The sequence below is a fragment of the Prunus persica genome, chromosome G7 (genome assembly GCF_000346465.2).
Source record: "Prunus persica cultivar Lovell chromosome G7, Prunus_persica_NCBIv2, whole genome shotgun sequence".
In the NCBI taxonomy this organism is placed as follows: Eukaryota; Viridiplantae; Streptophyta; class Magnoliopsida; order Rosales; family Rosaceae; genus Prunus; species Prunus persica.
In genome coordinates, this window is record NC_034015.1 from 5,356,600 (window position 1) to 5,377,761 (window position 21,162).

At 38.3% G+C, this 21,162-nt stretch overlaps 2 protein-coding genes across 2 annotated transcripts in view; both read right to left on the reverse strand.

Moving 5' to 3' along the window:
- LOC18769864 (putative SWI/SNF-related matrix-associated actin-dependent regulator of chromatin subfamily A member 3-like 1) overlaps positions 1–3,170 on the reverse strand; it is a 7,350-nt gene extending 4,180 nt beyond the window's left edge. The window contains exon 1 of the mRNA XM_007203765.2: positions 1,393–3,170. Within this exon, the coding sequence (XP_007203827.2) occupies positions 1,393–2,970 (1,578 nt within the window). The 5' untranslated portion in view covers positions 2,971–3,170. The remainder of the gene's footprint in view (positions 1–1,392) is intronic.
- Positions 12,133–18,282, reverse strand: LOC18770157 (putative SWI/SNF-related matrix-associated actin-dependent regulator of chromatin subfamily A member 3-like 1). The gene is made up of 3 exons (XM_020568429.1): positions 16,626–18,282; positions 14,303–14,582; positions 12,133–13,265 (listed from the first exon to the last, which is right to left on the reverse strand). Exons 1-3 carry the CDS (start codon positions 18,114–18,116, stop codon positions 12,460–12,462), a joined length of 2,577 nt encoding a protein of 858 aa, XP_020424018.1. The 5' UTR covers positions 18,117–18,282; the 3' UTR covers positions 12,133–12,459.

The window sequence follows — 21,162 nt, forward strand, 5'->3', positions numbered from 1 at the left end:
AAGTTGGTCTCCCTAGCATGACCCAATTTTTTATGACATGCCTACAAGTGCTGACTTCAGGGAAAGACACAATACGATAATCTAATAAATGAATCCATAATTACAGTGGAGGTAGGGTGGGAGCGGTGCACTGCAGCGAGGAGGTGGATGCGACGTAAGTGTGCTGCATGTTTTTTCTTTTAAGTTTTTGTTTTATTTTTTATTTCTAAATTCAAGTGCAATTATGTAACATTTCTAAAATATAAGAAACAACAATTATTATTATTTTTTAGTCCACGTGGCCCACATGTAAACAAGAAAATGGACCCACTCGAGCCACATCAGCATACTTAACGAATTCCTTGACAGAAGTGGGTGGAGTGACACACGGAGACAGACTACAGGGGGTAAAGTGAGACTTCATTCAGAATTTGGGGGCAAACAATAATTAAGCCTTTAATACAAAAGGAAAACAGAAATCTGAAATAAAGCAAGTGATGGATCAACCATGTCTTTAATAATATCTTTCCTATCATATAAATACTTATTTCAGAGCAAAACAATTTGCTCTCCTCAAGACCCTAACCATAAAAGCGAAGGGAGGGAGGAGGGTGGGGAGTCTAATGAAGTTCAGTTTCATAAGTTATTGAGACACTAAAGTTCAGGTGCCAAAGAACAATTTCAAGTAACTCTGGTTGATTCAATCCTATACATCTTCTTATGGGGGAAAAAATAAGTGAAAAGAAGAAAAGAAAATATGACGAGACCCTTCAGATACACTTCCATATCAGTTCTTTTATCACAAGTAGAAAGAGCAACATAAAAAACGTAAGAATGATTTTGAAACTTTTACAGAAACTAATCTATTCTTTTCCAAATTTGTCCCAAAACAAGCAATTCCAGTATGAAAGAAAGAAAAAAAACAATAATAAGCAGAAGAAGCAGGTAACCCTTCAAATAAGCAAACCATAAAAGGAGAAAACTACATGTGATGCAACATAAACAACGTAAGAATGATTTTGAAACTTCTACAGAAACTAATCTATCTTTTCCAATTTTGTCCAAAAACAAGCAAATGCAGTATGAAAGAAAAAAAAAACAATAATAAGCAGAAGAAGCAGGTAACCCTTCAAATAAGCAAACCATAAAAGGAGAAAACTACATGTGATGCAACATAAACAACGTAAGAATGATTTTGAAACTTTGACGGAAACTAATTTATATTTTCCAATTTTGTCCAAAAACAAGCAAATGCACTATGATAGAAAAACAACAATCACAAGCAGAAGACGCAGGTAACCATGAAAATAAGCAAACCATAAAAGGAAAAACTGCATGTGATGCAAACTTCTGTTGCATGCATACAAAATCTGTTCATAGATTATATACAAAATAAAAACAACATGGTATTACCTGCAGCCGTGAGAGCCCCTTTGGGTTGCCATGAGCAAGTGGGCGCTGCACCAAGCTTTGCCAGTAGCTCTTAATTGAAAAAGGCTCAAACCGCAAGAAAGCCATCAAAGAAAACAAATCAAAAGAGCCATTCTGGATTGGTGTTCCCGTAACAGCCCACCTTCGCTTAGCCTTCAAATTAGTGACAACTTGACTTTGTTGAGCATTCACATTCTTAATCATGTGTGCCTCATCCAAAATTACCCGCCACCACTCAATCTCTTTTACAGGGGATGTTATCCAAGCATTTTCGGCAGCCAAAATACTATATGTAGTCAACACTATGTCATACTTTTTAAGCTCCTCAGCATCTCTAGTCCGCTCACCATAATACAAATACACCTTCAATCTCCCTGGCCTAGTGTGTTCTCCTAGTTGTGTTACCCAAGTTGAAAAAACAGAAGGAGGGCACACAATTAATGTCGTCTTGCGACTGATATCACCAGAAGACTTATCACTTGCACTCACACATTTGCCCTTCATATTACTACTAGCATTGGTGTCCTCAGTTTTGTCTTTTTTTCGCGACCCGGTTTTACTTGGTCTACCCCTCTTGCCCTTCTTACCAACAGAAACAGACAACCTCTCATCCTCACCAATTTCGTTATCATCTAGCATGCTTAATACATCGACACTGCCACTACCAACTGAAGCAGGAAGAGCACTACCATATTTATCAAACCCAATCAAAGAAAGCAAAGTTAAAGTCTTACCCAATCCCATATCGTCCGCAAAAATCCCACCTCTTAGAGGCTCCGGTCGCTTATCAGTGTGGTAATTGGTCAACACATTCACAAAAGACCCATCTTTCTCTTCCCAAAAGGGAGGCAACTCACCAGAATTCTCTCTGTGAACCAACCATCCCAAGCCTTCTTTTTGGTGGACAAAAAGCTCCGATTTGATCACTTCTTTTGGAGGTTCCAATGCTTCCAAAGCACCATTTTGGCTCGCATTCTCATCCACCAACTTGAAAATCTCATCCACGCTCTTGCATCCCTTCTCAGCCTTCTTCTCCTTGACCACCACTGCCTCCGAGAGAGTGAATGACGCATGAGAATCCGAAATCAGCTGTAAACCAGATTCCGAAATTGCAGACTCCACAGACAGGAAATCTTCCAATCTTGCAAAGATGTGAACTTGGCAAGGAATCTTAAACCTGTTGCCCTTAGCTCGCGTATTGGGAACAATGCCCTCCACCGCAATCAAATTCGAGTCAATCAACGGCGCAAGCGCGGCCGCCGCGGTGCGTTCAATGTGACCCACTTGAAAGGTTCTGGTATTGAGGACTTTGATGGCGTTGGAATCGTACGGATTAAGGGGTTCGCGGACAAGACCCACCATTTCTCGGCCACTGATGGTGCCTGAATAGTATTGAATTCCAACTATGTTGGCTATGACGAAGCCGAGCATGTAGGTATCGGAGGAAGAAGAGAGAGACTGCGAGTCTTGCGAGGAGAGAGGAAAGTCGTCTGGGTCGGTTGAAGGGCCTTGCCACTGATCGAGGGCCATGAAGAGCCTCACAGGATCTTCGTCGTCCATTGCTCAGAGACAGAGAGAGAATTGATCTCAAGAATTTTGGTGTTTTGGGGATGAGAAAGTTGAAGTATGGCGGTGGCTTTAGATTTTAGACTTCGACCTTAGAGAGAGAGAGAGAGAGAGAGATTGTGAGTGACTGAGTATAGGAATCGGTGCGTGTGTGCGCTTTTTGTTTGTTGTGTTCCTCCCGTTTTGTGTGCGCCTTTTATTTGAATGAAATGGAAAGGCGGGTTTTAACAGCCACGACATCATTCACGAGTGCAGCTAGGGATGGTCACGGTCTGACTTTTATTTTAAAATTGCAATCGAAACTATATATTATAAGAGTAACTTCATCCATTTGTCTTTAGTCATGGTAAGGGGGGAGTTAGGGCAGCCATTATTCACGTGAATAGTAGTTGTCCTTGCAAATATTATTCTGTGTTTCCACTCGTTGCCATGACTAAGGGCAATTATTATTCATTTTTTTGTTTTTTTCACAAATTTTTTAATGAAAATAATTAATTTAGATAATATTTTCGGATAAGATTTCCGGGTTCCTACGTGTCAAGACAATTCATAATCGGATAAAATTTCCGAATAAGATTTTTGGATTCAAATTTTGGATGAATTTCAAAATTCAAATTTCAGATAAATTTTTGGGTTCAAATTTCGGATGAATTTCAAAATTCAAATTTCAGATAAATTTGGTTTCAAATTTCGAATGAATTTCAAAATTCAAATTTCATACAAATTTGGGTTCAAATTTCAGATAAGATTTTCATCCAATCAAATCAAGCCATGTGACATGTCTATCTTGCCAAAATTTTCTATAAAACTAGAGGCTCAGCTCATACCTCTCACACCACATCTTTCTATATTTTCATTTCTCAGAATTTAGAATTCATACTCCATTCATTCTCAATGGAAGATTTTAGGAGATGCTTGGAGAGGCAAGAGCGAGAAACAAATTAGAGAAACCGTAGAGCAGATGAAATCAATGAGTTGCAGAGACAAGTCGATGAACAAGTTGTCATAGCAGTGGCTTTGCAAGATGAAGAGAACCAAGGTTGCCGCCGTGGTTCACAAGTCGGCCGCCGTCGGAATGTGAACAGACATAGGCATTCTCGGGATAAGAATCTTTTGGAAGATTATTTTATCCCAACTTCTTTGTACTCTGATGTTAATTTTCGAAGGCGATTTAGAATGCAACCACATTTGTTCAATAAAGTCATGCATGATATTTGCAATTATGATGCATACTTTGTTCAAAAGTGTGATGTTGCTGGGGTTTTGGGGCTTCTTCCAGAGCAAAAGCTTACATCTGTTATACGAATGTTGGCGTATGGAGCATCTGTTGATCAAGTGGATGAGATTGCCTGGATGGGGAAGTCCACTATGTTGGAGGCTTTGGTAAGATTTTGTCAAGCAGTTGAAACTCTGTACACTAGGACTACCTGCATAGACCTACTCCCAGGGACCTCCAACGGCTTCTACAAAAAGCCGAAGCTTGAAGATTTCCAGGAATGATTGGTAGCATCGACTGCATGCACTGGCAATGGAAGAATCGCCCAACTGCCTTGCAAGGTGATTACGGAAATAGAAAAGGCCAAAAAAGTATCATCCTTGAAGCCGTTGCTGGCTTCAACACATGGGTTTGGCATGCCTTCTTTGGAGTTGCAGGATCCCAAAATGACCCCAACGTGCTGGGTCAATCCCCGGTCTTCAACGATGTATTGAGATGCCAGAGCCCCAATATCACCTATCAAGTCAACAATACAGTGTACCAGACGGGGTATTATCTAGCTGACAGCATCTACCCAAGGTGGACCACTTTTGTCAAATCCATTCCGAACCCCCGATCCCAGAAGCAAAAATTATTTGCTACCTATCAAGAAGGATACATGAAAGATGTCGAAAGGTGTTTTGGCATCCTTCAAGCTCGATGGTTGATTATTTGAGGTGCAGCCCGTATGTTTGATGAGGAGATCCTCAGAAGCATTATGATGACTTGCATCATCCTCTATAATATGATTGTGGAGGATGAGTACGATTATGATGCTTTAGAGGTCTACGAACCGGATCCAATGAACACAGCCTTGACACGGATTTATGAAAGGCCCATGGGGCCAAGTGGAGAACCATTTGAGCCGAAACCGTTGGTGAGGGATGATCGTTTCATGACCCAGATGATAAATCGATATACAGAGATGCAATCTTCGTATATTCATGAAATGCGTCAAGTTCACTTGATGGAGCATCTATGGGCGGTGAAAGGCAATGAAGATGAATGATGGAGCATAGATGCTTTGGTTATGTTTTATTTAGTTATGGTTAGGTTGTGTTGTTTTTTTATTTATTATGGTTTGATTGTGGTTTGTTATTATTATTGTGCCTTGTTTGTAGTTTTTTTTATTTTAATTTTGTTTTGTTTGAAGTATGGAATATGTTGAATAAAAAGGTATTTTATTGAATGCTTTGTTTATTAAATAAAGAAATCCAATACAAGTCATTAAGAATTACTACTACTAAAATAAAATACATGAATTACAACAACTTTAATAGAAAACATGAAAAATACAAATACATAAAAGGTATGCTAACTAATTTAATGGTTTCCATCATTTAACCAATCCGTGTTGCTAGGCCCATCATCTCGGAAAAGTCTTCTTCTCATAACATCCCTTCGTTCTAGCTTCCAAAATTGTTTTGTTTCAGGGGACATATAGCTTGTATCCATCGCCATGGTTTCCCAATCCGTCTTGTCCATATCTTTTTTGCGCAAATACTCCATTTCTCGTGCATACTCGGCTTGAAGGGCCAACTCGTTATCCTGACATTTCTGCTCCATTTCAATTCTTATGTCGTTTTGCCTTGCAATTTCCTCCAAAAACTTTGAATTATTATTGCTTGAATTAACCGCTTTCTTTGCCTTTGCCGCCTTTCGGCCAATGGGCCTCCGCTCCTTTTCGATGGGTGAGTCTTGACTCATAGGGGAATCGAGAGGTGAATCCGATGTCACTGAATCACGGAGTGGCGTCTCGTTTAACACAACGGCGGGACCCGTCGGAATAATTATGAAGCGGTTGCAATATTTCACAACCTCCCAACATTCATGATGGTTGAACCTTTTATTGCCACCCCCGGTTGCACCGAACCACATATGTGCTTGAATCATCTATTTAAAAAAAAAATGGAAATGCAATAAATATTTAAAATATATTGGATATGCAAGTAACAACAAAAATAATAATGGAAATGCAATTAACCTTACAAATAAATTAGAAGTGCAAGAAAAATTAAGAAACAATTGGAAATGCAAGAAATATTAACAACATATTGAAAATGCAAGAAATATTAACAAATTATTGAAAATGCAAGAAATATTAACAAAATATTGAAAATGTAATAAATATTAACAAAATATATATATTAGGAGATTAAACTTAATAAAACAAAAATTATAAAATACTTACCTCGTTAGTACGATTTTCCCCGCTTCTATAGTTGTCCATCGCTTTTGCCAAGGCATCTCTCCATTTTCCCAACTCTTTATTAAGAATTTTCCACCTGCTAGATAATGTCATCTCCGTACGAGTAGACCCCGGAATTTTTTCACAAAATTCGGCATGAATTTTTTTCCACATATGAAAAAATTTCATCTAATTGCCGGACACGGGACAATGACAAATTTGGAGCTAAGCCTCACACAAGGAAACATCTTCCATGGTGCTCCAAGCCCCTCCGGTTTCGATAGAAGAAGCCATAAAAATAAGAAATAAAAATACAAGGTGAAAGAGAGGAAAATGTTGAGTAAAGAGTGAATAATAATAGAAGTATAATGAAATGTATGAGGATTGGTGTTGAAAGTGAAGGGTATTGATAGGTATTTATAGAAAAAAAAAAAAAATTCAGAATTTTTTAGAATTTTTTTTAAAAAATTTTGATTTTTTTTCATAATGTTATTGCCCAAAAATTGCCAACCGTTGGATTGGATTCGGAGAAGCTGATCGGAGCGCTGGGGGAGTGACACGTGGCTTCTTCCTGTTGAGCTGGCGTTGCGCTGACGTCACAACATGCGGGCTTCACCTCGGGCTGAACTGGCCTTCGGGCCAGCCCGAGTTAGTGGGACCCACTCCCAGCCCGGGCTTGGGCTCACCGCTGGAACGAGTTCCCCCCCCCCCCTGCCTTGGGCTTAGCTCCTCAGTGGACTTGCTCTAAGGCATTCTCGGGGCTAAACCCAAATTTCTTCCTTTCAAAAAATGACTATTTGAGTTTTGCCAAGACTCAAAATGTTTAAGAATGGTTTAAGTCTAATTTTTTTTTTTTTATGGATAACTTTTCTTCATTCAATCTTTTTAAATAACTTTATAATTAAATTTTTTGAACAATTTGACCTAAAAAAATTGAAATTCCACAAATATAATTTTATTTCAAAAGAAAACACACGACATAATTCTAAAAGAAAACACACAATACTTCAAATTCACCATACATGAATGGCAATAGGAATAAACTAATAACCACCATCGTGGGGACTTGGATAATAGTCCCCTGAGTTATCTTCAGGATTAACGGTAGACTGTTGACCCCCTGCATGTTCTTGCATAATTTCATCTTGTTTATCCCTCCAATACTTCTTCTTTCTTGGAGTAAATTTGGACACGTCCATGGACATTATTTTTTGTTCTTGGGCTTCCTTATCTTGTTGCTTCTGATATGCATAAGCATCAGCTTGATCTTGGACAAACTTGTCCCATATGTTGAGCTTTCGTCTCCTATCATCTTCGAAAGCAATACCTTGCTCCACCAATGTTTCCAAGTACTTATCCCTTTTTTGTTGAGAAGGGTTAGCCATCTTCCCTTTTTTTTTTTTTTTTTGCAGCCTTTTGTTTATCTCGCCCCTCAGGCCTTGGACTAGGCATGGTGATTTCGTCTGCATCATTATCCAAATTCACCATATTTGCACTAACTCAAGAAGAACGTTGTGCGGGAGGCTCATTTATATCATTACACTTTGGGAAATCTTTTAAGATTTCCCATAGCATGGTACAACTTGAAAGGCCTATTTGGAAGCTTATTATCATTAAGAAATATTATTTTTGCATACACATCCTACTCATGAAAAAATAAATTTAAGTTTGGAGTTGAATAAAATTACAAATATAAATTTAAAGCTTTAATAAGAATGATTACTTACCACATCATGTAAATTTGAGCCACTTTGTGGGCTTGTATTGGCCTTAGTCAAGCATGCCTTCCAAAGAGAACATTGTTGGTTGATAGTCTTGAACCGAGAAGCAATGGCTTGATATGTTCGTCGCTCGGGTCCACTAATGCCCGGATCATTTTCCATAAACTTTTGATATACACGCTTCCAAAATGTGTCGCTTGCTTGATTGGTGCCAATAGCCCCATCTTCACTGACAGAAACCCACCCTTTGCACAATGCCTCATCTTCTTCGGGCCTCCAATTCACACCTCTTTGAGGTTTTGTGGATATCTTCAACAAGAATGAAAGGAGATTGATGAGATTGACAAAGGAAAAATAAATTGAGAAATAGATAAAATATTTTTGGTAGATTATTTGAGAAATGGATGGGTATTTATAGAGTTTGGAGTGGGTTTTGGGGTTGGATCTTGTTTGGATTAATTTAAAATATTATTTTGACCATTAGATTTAAATTTCAGTCGTTGGATCTTTTTTTTTTTTCCGTTAAAATAGCTTAGATTTAATATAGATCGTTAATTTAAAGTTACTATTAGAATTTTTTTTATATATAAAAAAAAAAAAGAGATTCTTCTTTTCCAACGGCTCTTTGAGCTGGAAACAGCCAACATGTGGGCCCAATTGATACTATTTGATTTATAAAAAAAAAAAAAAAAGAGACAGCCAAAGCCCAACGGCTCTCTCCCCTAGTGCTGACACGTGGCCCATGCCACAGACAAGCCCATCAGAACATGTAACCAGCGCGGGTCCCACTATTTTTCAGAAGCACATGGGCTCTGCAATCTCAGCGTGGGGTCCAGTGAATAGTATTGGGTCCAGGCAATACTTGGACCCATATTTGGGTCCAAATTTGGGTTTTCCCAAATTTTGAGTCCTTCGTTTTCTTGGGTTGGGAGAGGTTTGGAGGGATATTTTGGGTTTGAGTCCAAGGGTTGGAGATGACATAATAGAACGGTCTAGGACTGGTTTGGTATCCTATTTGAATTCATTTTTTTTAATTCAAAAATTATTTTAGTCCAAGACTCATAATTCACATTTGCTAGAGTTTATTTTTCAAAACTCAACTCAAAAACAACTTTAAAAGGTATAATTTTAAATACAAAAAAAGTGAAGTTTTACACACACACAAAAATTTCTCTCTCCTCCCTATCTCCACGCTCTCTCTCTCTCTCTCTCTCTCTCTCTCTCTCTCTCTCTCTCTCTCTCTCTCTCTCCCTTTTTTTTGGGTTAATTTCAATTTTTTTCGGATCTTAAGAATAGTTTGGAGTTTAATACCAAACAAATTTTTAGATATGAAAATCAATATTTAAAAACTAATGTTAAAAAAATGATTTTTGAGTTCAATTTTTTTGAGCATAATACCAAATAGGGCCTAAGTTTTCTTCGATTTGATAAAAAGTATTGAGGAAATCAAACCAAACCAATTTTAGACGATTTGGTTTGAGCATTTTGTATCTAAGCCCAATTTATTTATTCTTTTACATGTTTGAACTTTGTTAGCAAATAAAAGAAGAAAAAAAAATTGCAGGGGACTTGAGCTCATGTGATTAAGAGAATTTATTCATATACCTGAGGTCCTAGGTTCGATTACTCTTTCCCCTAGTATCGTTTGTATATAAAAAAAAAAAAATCATAATTTGCTACATATTTTTCATTTTCTAGCATACCAAACCATCTTCAAATTCAATATGCCCCATAACTTGCTACATATTTTTCATTTTCTTACCAAGTTGTAAACCTAACTTTGCCATGCCTCGTTTCATTGATCTTCTATTTACTTTTTTTTTTTTTCAATAATTCCATCATGTTTTACGTTTTTAACTTTATAAATTGATAGATTTTTCACATATTTCTACGATATAAATTGAAAGACTAACATGACTAGTCAATTTATTATTCTCGTATTTCATATTTTGTTCTTAGCTTTTTTTTTTCGGTCGAAAGTTCAAAGACAATCGCTTAAAGTTTTATCAATCTTCAAATTCAACCTCATTATCTAGTTATAATCCAATAATACAAGGAGGGGATTCAAGTGCAAATCTTATCAATATTTAATTACTTTTTGAAAACCAAAATCGTTAGAGTGCTACTATTTCCATCCACCTGTCCTATTTCCCCATCCACCTTATCTTCCCACCCACCATGTAAATTTGAAAAAAACACAATCCTATCTTTACACCCACCATTATTCCTAAAATACCCTTTAATTATTAATTCAAAGCAAATTCTTTCAAAAACCCAACGTATATCCATTTTACTTCCTGACCCAAACCCCCTTTCTTTCCTCCAAGCCGATTGTGGTTCTTTCAAGAGTTCATCCCTCTTTCTCATCGTGAAGGAGGTGACACATGGGCTTTGTGATGAGAGGGGTTGTGTGCGGTAGAAGAGGGGATTTGAGTATTTATTTTCTTTTAGGTCTTCTTTAATTTCTTATTTATTTATTTTAATACATATGTGGTTGAAGAACATGAAGTTAAAGCATGGGTTCGAATGCTTATGGTCCCCAGGCTCCAATCATGTTGATCTCTCTCAATCAAATAATACCAATCGCTTGTTGTTTGAAGCCAATAGACGAAAATTAAACAACTTCATTACATAGAATTTCATGAAATCTTAAAAGGACAATAGGAGCCTTTGAAGGGAAAATTAATTTTGCCCACATTTATTTCGCAGAGAAAATGATAGTACCTTTGAGAGAAATCAGATTTATGATGGAAAAATAGTAAAACTTTGGGAAGCTTTTATAAAACAAAGAGAATGGCTAGATGAGGAAGAAGAAGTTGTGTGCAATGTGCGGGTCAAGAATTTAAGTTAATAAAAGGCTCTATGTATTGTGAGATTAATTCAATGGCTGGTATAAAATGGTTGCTCACACTTAGGTGAGGGAGATTGGTTTTGTCCCTAAGTCCTTAGAAGTCATTTTATAAATGAGTAAATTTGTCTTAAAAATTTTGAAGATAAAGTGTGTGGGAAAATAAGACAGGATTGAAATAGCAGTACTCAATAAATTTTGAAGATAATAAGTGTGGAAAAATAAGACAAATGGGTGGAAATAGCATCACTCAATCGTTATTATGCAATCAAAAAGGTGAAAATAGCAGCACTCAATCGTTATTATGCAATCAAACCCAAACCAATCCACCACCACCACACCCACACCCCTCTTTAGCTCTCGGTGGCTAACGTATTAGAGATCTCGTTTTCATATAATTGCACTGCAATTGTGGTGATGGCTGGTGAAGGGGGAGGGAGAGGGTGTGTGTCCACCCATATTATAATATTATACCTGCGTGGCCGTATTATCGAACTATTGTATAATGGTAGGTTGGAGTGGCAGGGGCAGTACATCACAGGGACATTGGGTTTTTTTTTCCTCTAATTTTCCAAAGGTTCTTTTGTATTTTCATCTTATTTTATAATGCTGAATTGATTTTTTTTTTAGGTGATAGAAATTAAAAATTGGACTTAAATTGCTCACATAATGAAATACAACCCCATAACCAAAAGTGTTTTCGAACTTAAACAGTGACTAAAAATGTGTTTTACCCTTAAGTATTTATTAGTTTCAAAGCTTCCAGAAGAGCATCCTAAAAACCTCCACAAAAGCATTAGGAGAATGTGTTCTTCGCTTGCCTTCCAGAAAATAAAATAAAATAAAGTAATTTCACAAATGTTTTAATCCTATTTGTTGTGTGTGGACGAGTTCCTCCCATTCTCTGTTTTCTTGTGTTGTAAACTTCACGATTATTCAATAAATTATGAACCTTCATTTAATTTCCTTTTCATCCTTGCTTGAGTTTGTTTTCAATTTTTGTTTTTTAAAGTTCCCTTTTCATTAATTTTATAAAAACGCTCTGCTCAATCGCTTATTGCATGATTTTGTACTGCTGTTTCTATTTTCTGCAGTGGTAATATCAAGATTGTCATGAAATTGACTACGCTTTAGAAAATTTCATATTGATCCAAAACTCAAAGAGAGACGTTGAATTGTAAATTGCATATAGTGTAGCATTAGCAAGACCAAGAACACCAATAACCACAACACCCGCCAAGTTAGGCTTCAAAATATTTTCGATATACCGATGAGAACCAGAAAATTAAAACTTTGTATACATTTTGTAAGGGGAGCAAAAAGATGTACCTGTATGTATGTGCATACTAAAAGGGCACGAGCTTCTCAGGAGAGCACAGTGGTCATCTACACACCATATATGGAACAAAAATATGTACAACTGACAGGATATGTGCAATCGCAAGATGTAGCATGCTACCTGTACACCAACTCACAAGGGAATGAGAACCTGAAGATCATCAAAATTTATGTCCCTTCGACCCTTTGCGGTCCTCCTTCCCAAAGATTCATTTTCAAGTTTCTTCTTTTTCTCCTGCAACTTTAAAATCCTCTCTTCAATGCTGTTTCGAGCAATCAACCTGACAATCTTCACATCCTCCTTCTGCCCCATACGGTGAACATGATCCATTGCCTGTTCCTCAACTGCAGGGTTCCACCATGGGTCCAACAAATACACTCTACTTGCAGCTGTGAGGTTTATACCCATTCCTGAAGCCCTAAGGCTTGCAAGCAAAATTGTGGGCACATCTTGTCCCGTGACCATAAAGTCTCTGATTACTCGAGCCCTTCTATCTGCAGCCATAGAGCTATCTAAGCGCAAAGTCTTAAAACCAATTGCTTTTAGGTGCTCTTCAAGATATATCAGCATCTTTGGAAATTGGGAAAACACTACTGATTTTGTAAGTGGGTTTTGATCCCTTGATTCAACGAGAAGATTCAACAGAGAAGATCCTTTTGAAGACACGGTTGTTTTAGAGGATACCATGTTGCCACTTTCAGAAGGTGTTTGAGGGGCTGAGTACAGTTCAGACTCTGATACAGGACCCCGACAAAGGGGGCAGCTGCGACGTTTTGTGCGCTCAAAGCTTTTCAGAATACAAGCTTTGCAAAAAATGTGAGCACAACAAGTGATCACAACATCAATTGGTGAATCAATGCAAATCGGACAGTCCAAATCTTCACCATCTTGCAGCACCTCAAGCATTTTTTTCAGCAGCTCTGGGTTCTTGGTTACATCTGCTTAAAATAGACTTCATAAGTACAGAATAAACATACCATACAAAGGAGGGTTTGCAATTAAGTATAAAATCTGTGGAATAACATCAACTGAAAACATATACGAGCCCTATCTGTCACATTAAAATTGACTAATTTGTTTTATAGAGATTGAGAAGCAGCAGCACACAGTACTAGTAAATGTAATAATGAATTGAATATCATTCCCAGACAGCAGAGTAGGGCAGAAACTAGTTGAAGTAATGGAGATGGAAGTGAAACTCAGTAACAAACAACTATGATGCAATGATTAAAACAATCCAAACAGCTTCTATTGCCTACTACTGATTCCATGGATGTATCAAGAATGAATAACAAAATCATTGACAGGGAAACAGTTGGAGAGTATTGCAGGTGGGAATACTGAATTCATTTAAAATGCAAATATATTAAACAGTTAATACAGTATACGAAATAACATAATTCTTCTAACCTTGTTTTATGAAGCACACACACATTTTAGAACATTTTAGATGTTTGATCAAATATCAGTACTCCTTTATATGTTTATGTGTAGACCCCGAGAAGCATAACTCTAGGCAGCATGCTTTTACTAATCTTAATACTCCCACCAACCTAAATTGAAACAATTAAGGGTCATCATTTGTTAACTTGCAATTGTTTTTCAGAATTCTGTAATCTTTTCTTGAACTCAAATGAAGTAGAGAGCATAGTAAGAATGTACAAACAATTTTCCACATGGAATACATCATACACAGCTACCAATTTGGGCCCAGCGATTATATAAGTACTGAACAATATGTGAATTGAAAAAATGCAATTAAAAAGAACAATATGTGAATCCAAGAATCCAAGCATAATGGTACAATGACTTCTTCAAGAATTATCTTTACTCATGAAAAAAAAAAGTTTACAATTGAGAGAACTGTAAGCTAAAATAGTTGAAGAGTTTCATGGCACCCAGATAAGTGTGCATGTGAAGTGAAGTTGCATAACAAAACAAAAATGATGCACCAATATGACAGCCTTGCCAATACCTTCAATATGAAGTGATCTGAGACCAGAAGGGCACAAGGCCGAATCAGTACAGATCTGGCGAAGTTGTAAGATTATGCTAAGAACAGTAGAATATTTGCGCATTACACTATCAGCACTAGTGTAATTCTGCACAACACTCTTTGCTTCTTCTTCCATCTCATCATACAGTTTACGTTCTTCAGCAGAGAATTCCACGTAACAAATGTCTACAGTTTTAGATGGCAATCCAATCCGTAACTTGTCCTTTGTTCTTCGCAAAGAGATGGTTGCCATTAAAACCTGAGACATCAGTATACACATTAGGCACAACTTGTTCTTTGCAAGAAAGAAAGAAAAAAAAAACCATGATAAATATTATTCAGTCTCCTTCAATTTTAGGATAACCATTTGATAAAGGCTTAATTTTTGTTTTTCCCCGAAATTCTGAATCAAATCAAATGTGGCCCTGAACTTGGTCTTTTTTTCTCACTTCACCCACGACTGTCAAGTTTGTCCACCAATCTGTTAAAGGCTAGTTTGGTATTGCTGTGCTTTAAAAAAAACTGTTTCTGCTATCCTGTGAGAATAAACAGCTGTGAAATGAAGTAGTGAAGTATTTGGTAATCTATATTTGTAAAAGTGCGGTGAGTATAAAAAGCAGTGTCATAGGGTTTGGTAAACTTTTTTTCTGGAAGTGCTGTGACTGGGTATAATGACCATAAAGGGTATGATATTGAAATTGATATTTATGTTTTTTTTATTTAAAAAAAAAAGAAATTGATATTTATGTTGTTTTACAATACATTTACAATTTGTTTATAATCTTAATAGTAATATACACTTTATATCAAATAAAAAACCTGAGAAGGAAAAAAGGCCCCTTTCCTCCTTTTCCTTTTTCTCTCCTTTTTTTCTCTCTTGACTATTCTTCTCCATTCTTCTCTCTCATGTGGCATGAGTAAGGTGCACTTATTTGCTAACATGTAATCCACGCGGACCAAAAAAATAATGAATTATTGTTTTTAATATTTTTGGAAATTCTAAAAACTTAAAAAACTTACAGACACAAATACACAGCCCAGCCAACCTCCTTCCGCAAACCAGTGCCCTCCCCGCAATCCAACCCCACCCACGTCGACCTCACGCACCCTCATTCCCATCCTCTCTGAACTCTGAACCAAACCAACAGTTCAATCTAAGTCTAAACCCACTTTCGAACCCACAAACAGCAACCAGTCAACACCACTCTCATTCGGATATCATCAGTTAGAGAAGCCAATTCGAAATAAAGGATCGTTTAGTAATTCGAATTCATGTACTACATGCGGTTCAAGTTCTGAAATAGGCAATTTCCTATAATATGGGAAGTCTTAGCACTTATGGAGCATCTAAGATGTTTACATGATCCAGTCCTTTGATAGCAAGTCATGGATCAACCAAGTCATTAATCATCTCTTTCCTATCAGATAAATACTTATTTCAGAGAATAACAATTTGTCCTCCAGATGCTAACCACAAAAGTGACGGAGGGAGGAGGGTGGGCAGTCTAGGGAAGTTTGATTTCATGAGTTATTGAGATACTATAGCTCAGGTGCCCAATAAAACAAGTAACACCGGTTGACGTCAATCTTATAGGTCTTCTTACATGAAAAGAAGAAAAGAAAATAGCAGGAGGCACACTTTAAATACACTTCCATCTCAGTTCTTTATCATAAGTGGATAAGTCAACATAAATAAGGTAAGAATCCTTCTGGTGGCAAAAAGGCTAAATCAATCTAGGGCTGTCTGGTGTTGGGTATTTTCTGGGCCATATGGTGGGAAAGAAATCAACAGATTTTTGAAGACGTCAAGGGGGCGGATGTGGAGGAGGTGTGGGAAAAGGCAAAGTATTGGGCAGTGCTATAGGCTTCATTTTCTCCTATTTTGCTTGATTGGAAGGCTGCAGTGTCTTGATTAGGATTGTTTTTCTCATTATTGGAGATCTATGTACTTGTTTTACTGTTTCTTCCTGTTGTTGGTGGATTGCTTGTCCACCTTCTTGTATGGTTTTTTTTGAAATAAAACTTCTCTTAAAAAAAAAAAAAATTATAATAATAACGTAAGAATCATTCTGAAACTTTTAAAGAAACTATTCTGTTATTTTCCAATTTTGTACGACAACAAGCAATTGCAGTATAATAGAGAAAGAACAATCATAACCATGCAAATCAGCAAACCATAAAAGGAGAAAAATATGGAAACTTTGGTTTGCATCTGCTGCAAACTTTGGTTGCGTGCATAAAAATATGGTTATAGTACATAAATAAAATAAAACAAATAGAAAGAAAAACAACATGGTATTACCTGCAGCCGTGAGAGCCCCTTTGGGTTGCCATCAGCAAGCGGGCGCTGCACCAAGCTTTGCCAGCAGCTCTTAATTGAAAAAGGGTCAAACCGCAAGAAAGCCATCAAAGAAAACAAATCAAAAGAGCCATTCTGGATTGGTGTTCCCGTAACAGCCCACCTTCTCTTAGCCTTCAACTTAGTGACAGCTTCACTTTGTTGAGCATTCTCATTCTTAATCATCTGTGCCTCATCCAAAATCACCCGCCACCACTCAATCAGGTCTACAGGGGATGTTCTGGAAGGATTTTCATTAGACAAAACACCATATGTTGTCAACACTATATCAAACTTCTTAAGCTCCTCAGCATCTTTAGTCCGTAGGCCATAATACTTGCACCAATTCAACCTAGTGTGTTCTTCTAACTGTGTTTGCCAAGTTGAAAGTACAGAAGAAGGGCACACAATTAATGTCGTCCGACTGATATCATGCGAAGACTTATCATTTGCACTCACATATTTGCCTTCCACAATGGTATTCTCAGTTTTATGTTGTTTTCGCAAGCCCGTGCTTTTTTCACTTGGTCTACCTCTCTTGCCCTTCTTACCAACAGAAGAAGACAACCCCTTATCCTCACCCATTTCGTTATCATCTAGCATGCTTACATCAACAATGCCGCTACCATATTTATCAAACGCAATCAAAGAAAGCAAAGTTAAGGTCTTACCCAATCCCATCTCGTCCGCGAAAATCCCACCTCTTAGAGGCTCCGGTCGCTTATGGGTGCTGAAATGGGTCAACGCATTCACAAAAGACCCACCTTTCTCTTCCCAAAAAGGAGGCAGCTCATCAGACCTCTCTCTATGAACCAACCATCCCAACCCTTTTTTTTGGTGCACAAAAAGCTCCGTTTTGATCACTTCTGCTGGGGGTTCCAATGCTTTCAAAACACCATTCTTGTTTGCGTTCTCATCCACCAACTTGAAAATCTCATCCACGCTCTTGCCTGCCCTCTCCGCCTTCTTCTCCTTGACCACCAAATGTAACCCAGATTGCGAAATTGCCGACTTCACAGAGGTAAAATCTTCAAATCTTGCAAAGATGTTAACTTGGCAAGTAATCTTGGGCCCATTGCCCTCAGCTCGCGTATTGAGAACAATGCCCTCCACCGCAATCAAACTCGAGTCAATCAACGGCGCTAGTGCGGTCGCCACGCGGCGTTCAATGTGACCCACTTGAACGGTGGTGGTATTGAAAACTTTGATGGCGTTGGAATCTTGAAAATTAAGGGGTTCGCGGACAAGAACCACCATTTCTTGGCCACTGATGGTGCCTAAATACCATTGAATTCCAACTATGTCGGCGATGACGAAGCCAAGCAAGCGGGTATCGGAAGAAGAAGAGAGAGACTGATAGTCTTCCGAGGAGGGACGAAATTCATCTGGCTCTGTTGGAGGGCCTTGCCAGTTATCGAGGTTCATATAGAGCTTCACGGGATCTTCGTCTTCCATTGCAGAGAGACAAAGAGAGAGTGCGATTTCAAGAAGTAGGAAAGAATGGCGGTAGCTTTACACTTTAGAGAGAGACTGAGTTGGCGTTTATGGAAAGGCGTTTGAATGAAATGGAAAGGCGGGTTTAGAGAGAGAGTGACGCTCTTCCTTCGAGTCCGCTATGTCCTGTTTGGTGGTGTATTCGGTTAGGATTTTACAAAGGTGTATTCAATGTAGATATTAAAAGATTTTAAAGATGTTTAAAAGTTGTATTCAATTCAGATTTTTTAAACTCTATTTAAATTTGGATGTATTCAATCACGACTTTAAAAGACATGATAAAATTTTTGGTGTATTAAAAAACTCATTGATTTTAAAGGAAATACAAAAAGTAGTAGATTTCGTTTGATAATACACTAATTTTAGGCCATGATAAATTTTTGTTTTCCTTTATATATTTTGATAAATATATTATTTTTATTCTCAAGATATGATTTCACCACTTCTACTACCACCATCTTATCATGACTATCATCATTGCCATCACCGTCGGCACCACCACCACAGTTATCGTCGTCACCACCACCACCAGCACCACCCCCCAACACCACCAGCACCAGCACCACTCGCCACCACCTCCACTACTAGCGCCACCATAACCCCCACTATCACCATTACAGCTGTCAGCACCATCACCATCACCATCACCACCACCACCTCCACCATCGCCTTCACTATAAACTCCATTAAAATCAATAATAACATTCTAACAAACTCAGTGAAAATCTATACACAAATTCAATCAGAAAATATGTGGAGTGTGGGAGCAAATATTTTCGTCTCGAATCACAACATGCCACGTGGAAAAGAAGAATATCTCTTAGATTAATTAATTGAGCTAATTTATTTGGCCAATTAATTAATATCGAAAATTGAGATAATATCTTAATTATGTAATATTATCATTATTTAATAAGATAATACCACTAATTTAGATATTATCCTAATAAGGAGATATTATCATCATCAAATTAGGAGATTTGAATCCCAATCAAATCTCTATTCAAATCTCTAATGGACTCAATCTCTGCAATTTGGGGAAAAAATAAACTTCTTCCTAATAAGAGTTTTATTCTCTACGAAACCCTAGCCTTTGAAACTCCTATAAATAGATGACTTCATTCATCATTCAAGGTACTTCAAAAACCCTAGAAAAATACCCAAGCTCTCTCCCTCTCTCTCCTTAGCCGACGGCAACACTATTGCCACCGCCCTCTCCACTCTCCTCTCTCTATATTTTCTCCACACGGCTCCGGCCACTCACCCTAGAGGAATCTCCATACCCTTTTTAGCTATTGTTTCACCTAGATTCAATAGAACTAACTTAGGCATCGGAGGGCCTTTGGCCAACACCCCTTTTGTGATTTACTTCGGTCTTTTTTACAGGAATCAAGGAAGAGAGAGAAGAAAGTTAAAAGGAAGAAGGATCTAGAAGCAAATATTCTCCCGAGAGATAAATGCACAAGCATTTGGTGCTTTCCTTGAGAGCACGAGTTATACTCAACACGTGCTCTTTGGTCAAAGGATTTATTTCCTCCTTTTTTTGTTCAATCAAAGCCCTCCGAATAGCCATGGACGAAGGCAAAGACACGAGGAGCAAGATCATCAAGATGGCTCAATCTGCAACGGCTCAAAGCCACTTCTCCCATGATCGCGTGATTGACATGGTGGCACCACCACCTCACGGTGCCAGCGCTACCACGAACCAGCAACAAACCCTTGCTGCCATACCACGACACAACTTGACGATTAGAGCCACGCCGCAACCATAGGGCACAATGGCTAAAACTGGAAATCCGGCTAATGGCGCCTTTGCCAAAACAACCATGCAACCGCAGGAACTGGCTGCCACCACCGCCATTTTATGACCCCTTGGAACCGACGATAACCTTTATCATGGCCCTGTGGTCGACGTTGTCCCACCTCACGGCCCCATGGCCGGAACCTCCTTGCAACCGCAAGGCCAAGTGGCTAGATAGAGCTATCACCTTGGCACTGCAGCACACGGTAGAGCTTCCCATCAAGGCAATCCCACCTCCACCCACTTTGGCTCAATCTTGGAACAATTTCAATCATTCCCTCCTTTGCCGCAGCGCTTGACGTACTCTCCCGTGTACACCTCTAACGAAACCCTAGCCCAGATGCACTTGGGCTCCACACAATTCTCTCCTCCTAGTCCATGAAGTCAAGTAGACCTCAGTCTTAGAGTCGACCAATTAACACAAATAATGGACAACCAAAAGTAGTTGGTGAGATAGCTCCTCAACCAAATAGACTTAGTCCAAAATCTTGACCTTGGACAATAGGGCAAAGAAAGAGGTCTCAAGCAGGAGCGAGCAGACAAGGAGGAGGACAACAATGTGACCAGTAAGCTAGCATGTCACAAGCATCCGCGAGCCACGTTCCAAGCAGACGAAGTATCTGATCTAGATTGAGTTCAAGGACCAACGCGCGAGAAAGGCTAGGCCCTCAGGGAGGTCAACCTGACAACCCTCATAATGACGTTCATGAGGAAAGGCGCTTCGTTGCCCTTTCCCGAAGAACCAATTCCCGTGGACAAGCCACAGGAAATCCCTCGCAAGTGCAATCCACCAACACGCCACACAAGTAGGACAACAAATAAGGTCAACCCCTGGAGCCAACAAGGAAGTCGATCAATGCCGCCCAAACCGCGAAGGTCACCAGTGTGACCTTGTTGGTAATTTTTAACAACAATATTAAAACCTTGCAAGTGCACAAATCAAATGATAGTATAGTAAGCAAGCAATGGTCGATCTCACAGAGATTGTGGTCTAAAGAGATATTTATCAATGTCACACAATGAAAACTAAAACACAATTAAACACGAAAATAAAATAAAGATTGAAACCACAAGGACTTCCACACACACACCAACACCAAGGGGGGTTTTGATTTGATTTTGTGAATAAAACAAAATAAGGAAAATAGAACAAAACATAATTTAAATTAGAGTTTAAGAGAAATTTGTTTAAAATCAATCAAGAAC

Excerpts from the sequence above, each read along its gene's own strand:
- LOC18770157 (XM_020568429.1), bottom strand. The coding sequence starts at position 18,116 with ATGGAAGACGAAGATCCCGTGAAGCTCTATATGAACCTCGATAACTGG. Across the intron at positions 14,583-16,625 it reads AGGGGCTCTCACGGCTGCAG|GTTTTAATGGCAACCATCTC; the intron begins GTAATACCATGT and ends CTGATGTCTCAG. Across the intron at positions 13,266-14,302 it reads CAGATCACTTCATATTGAAG|ATGTAACCAAGAACCCAGAG; the intron begins GTATTGGCAAGG and ends TATTTTAAGCAG.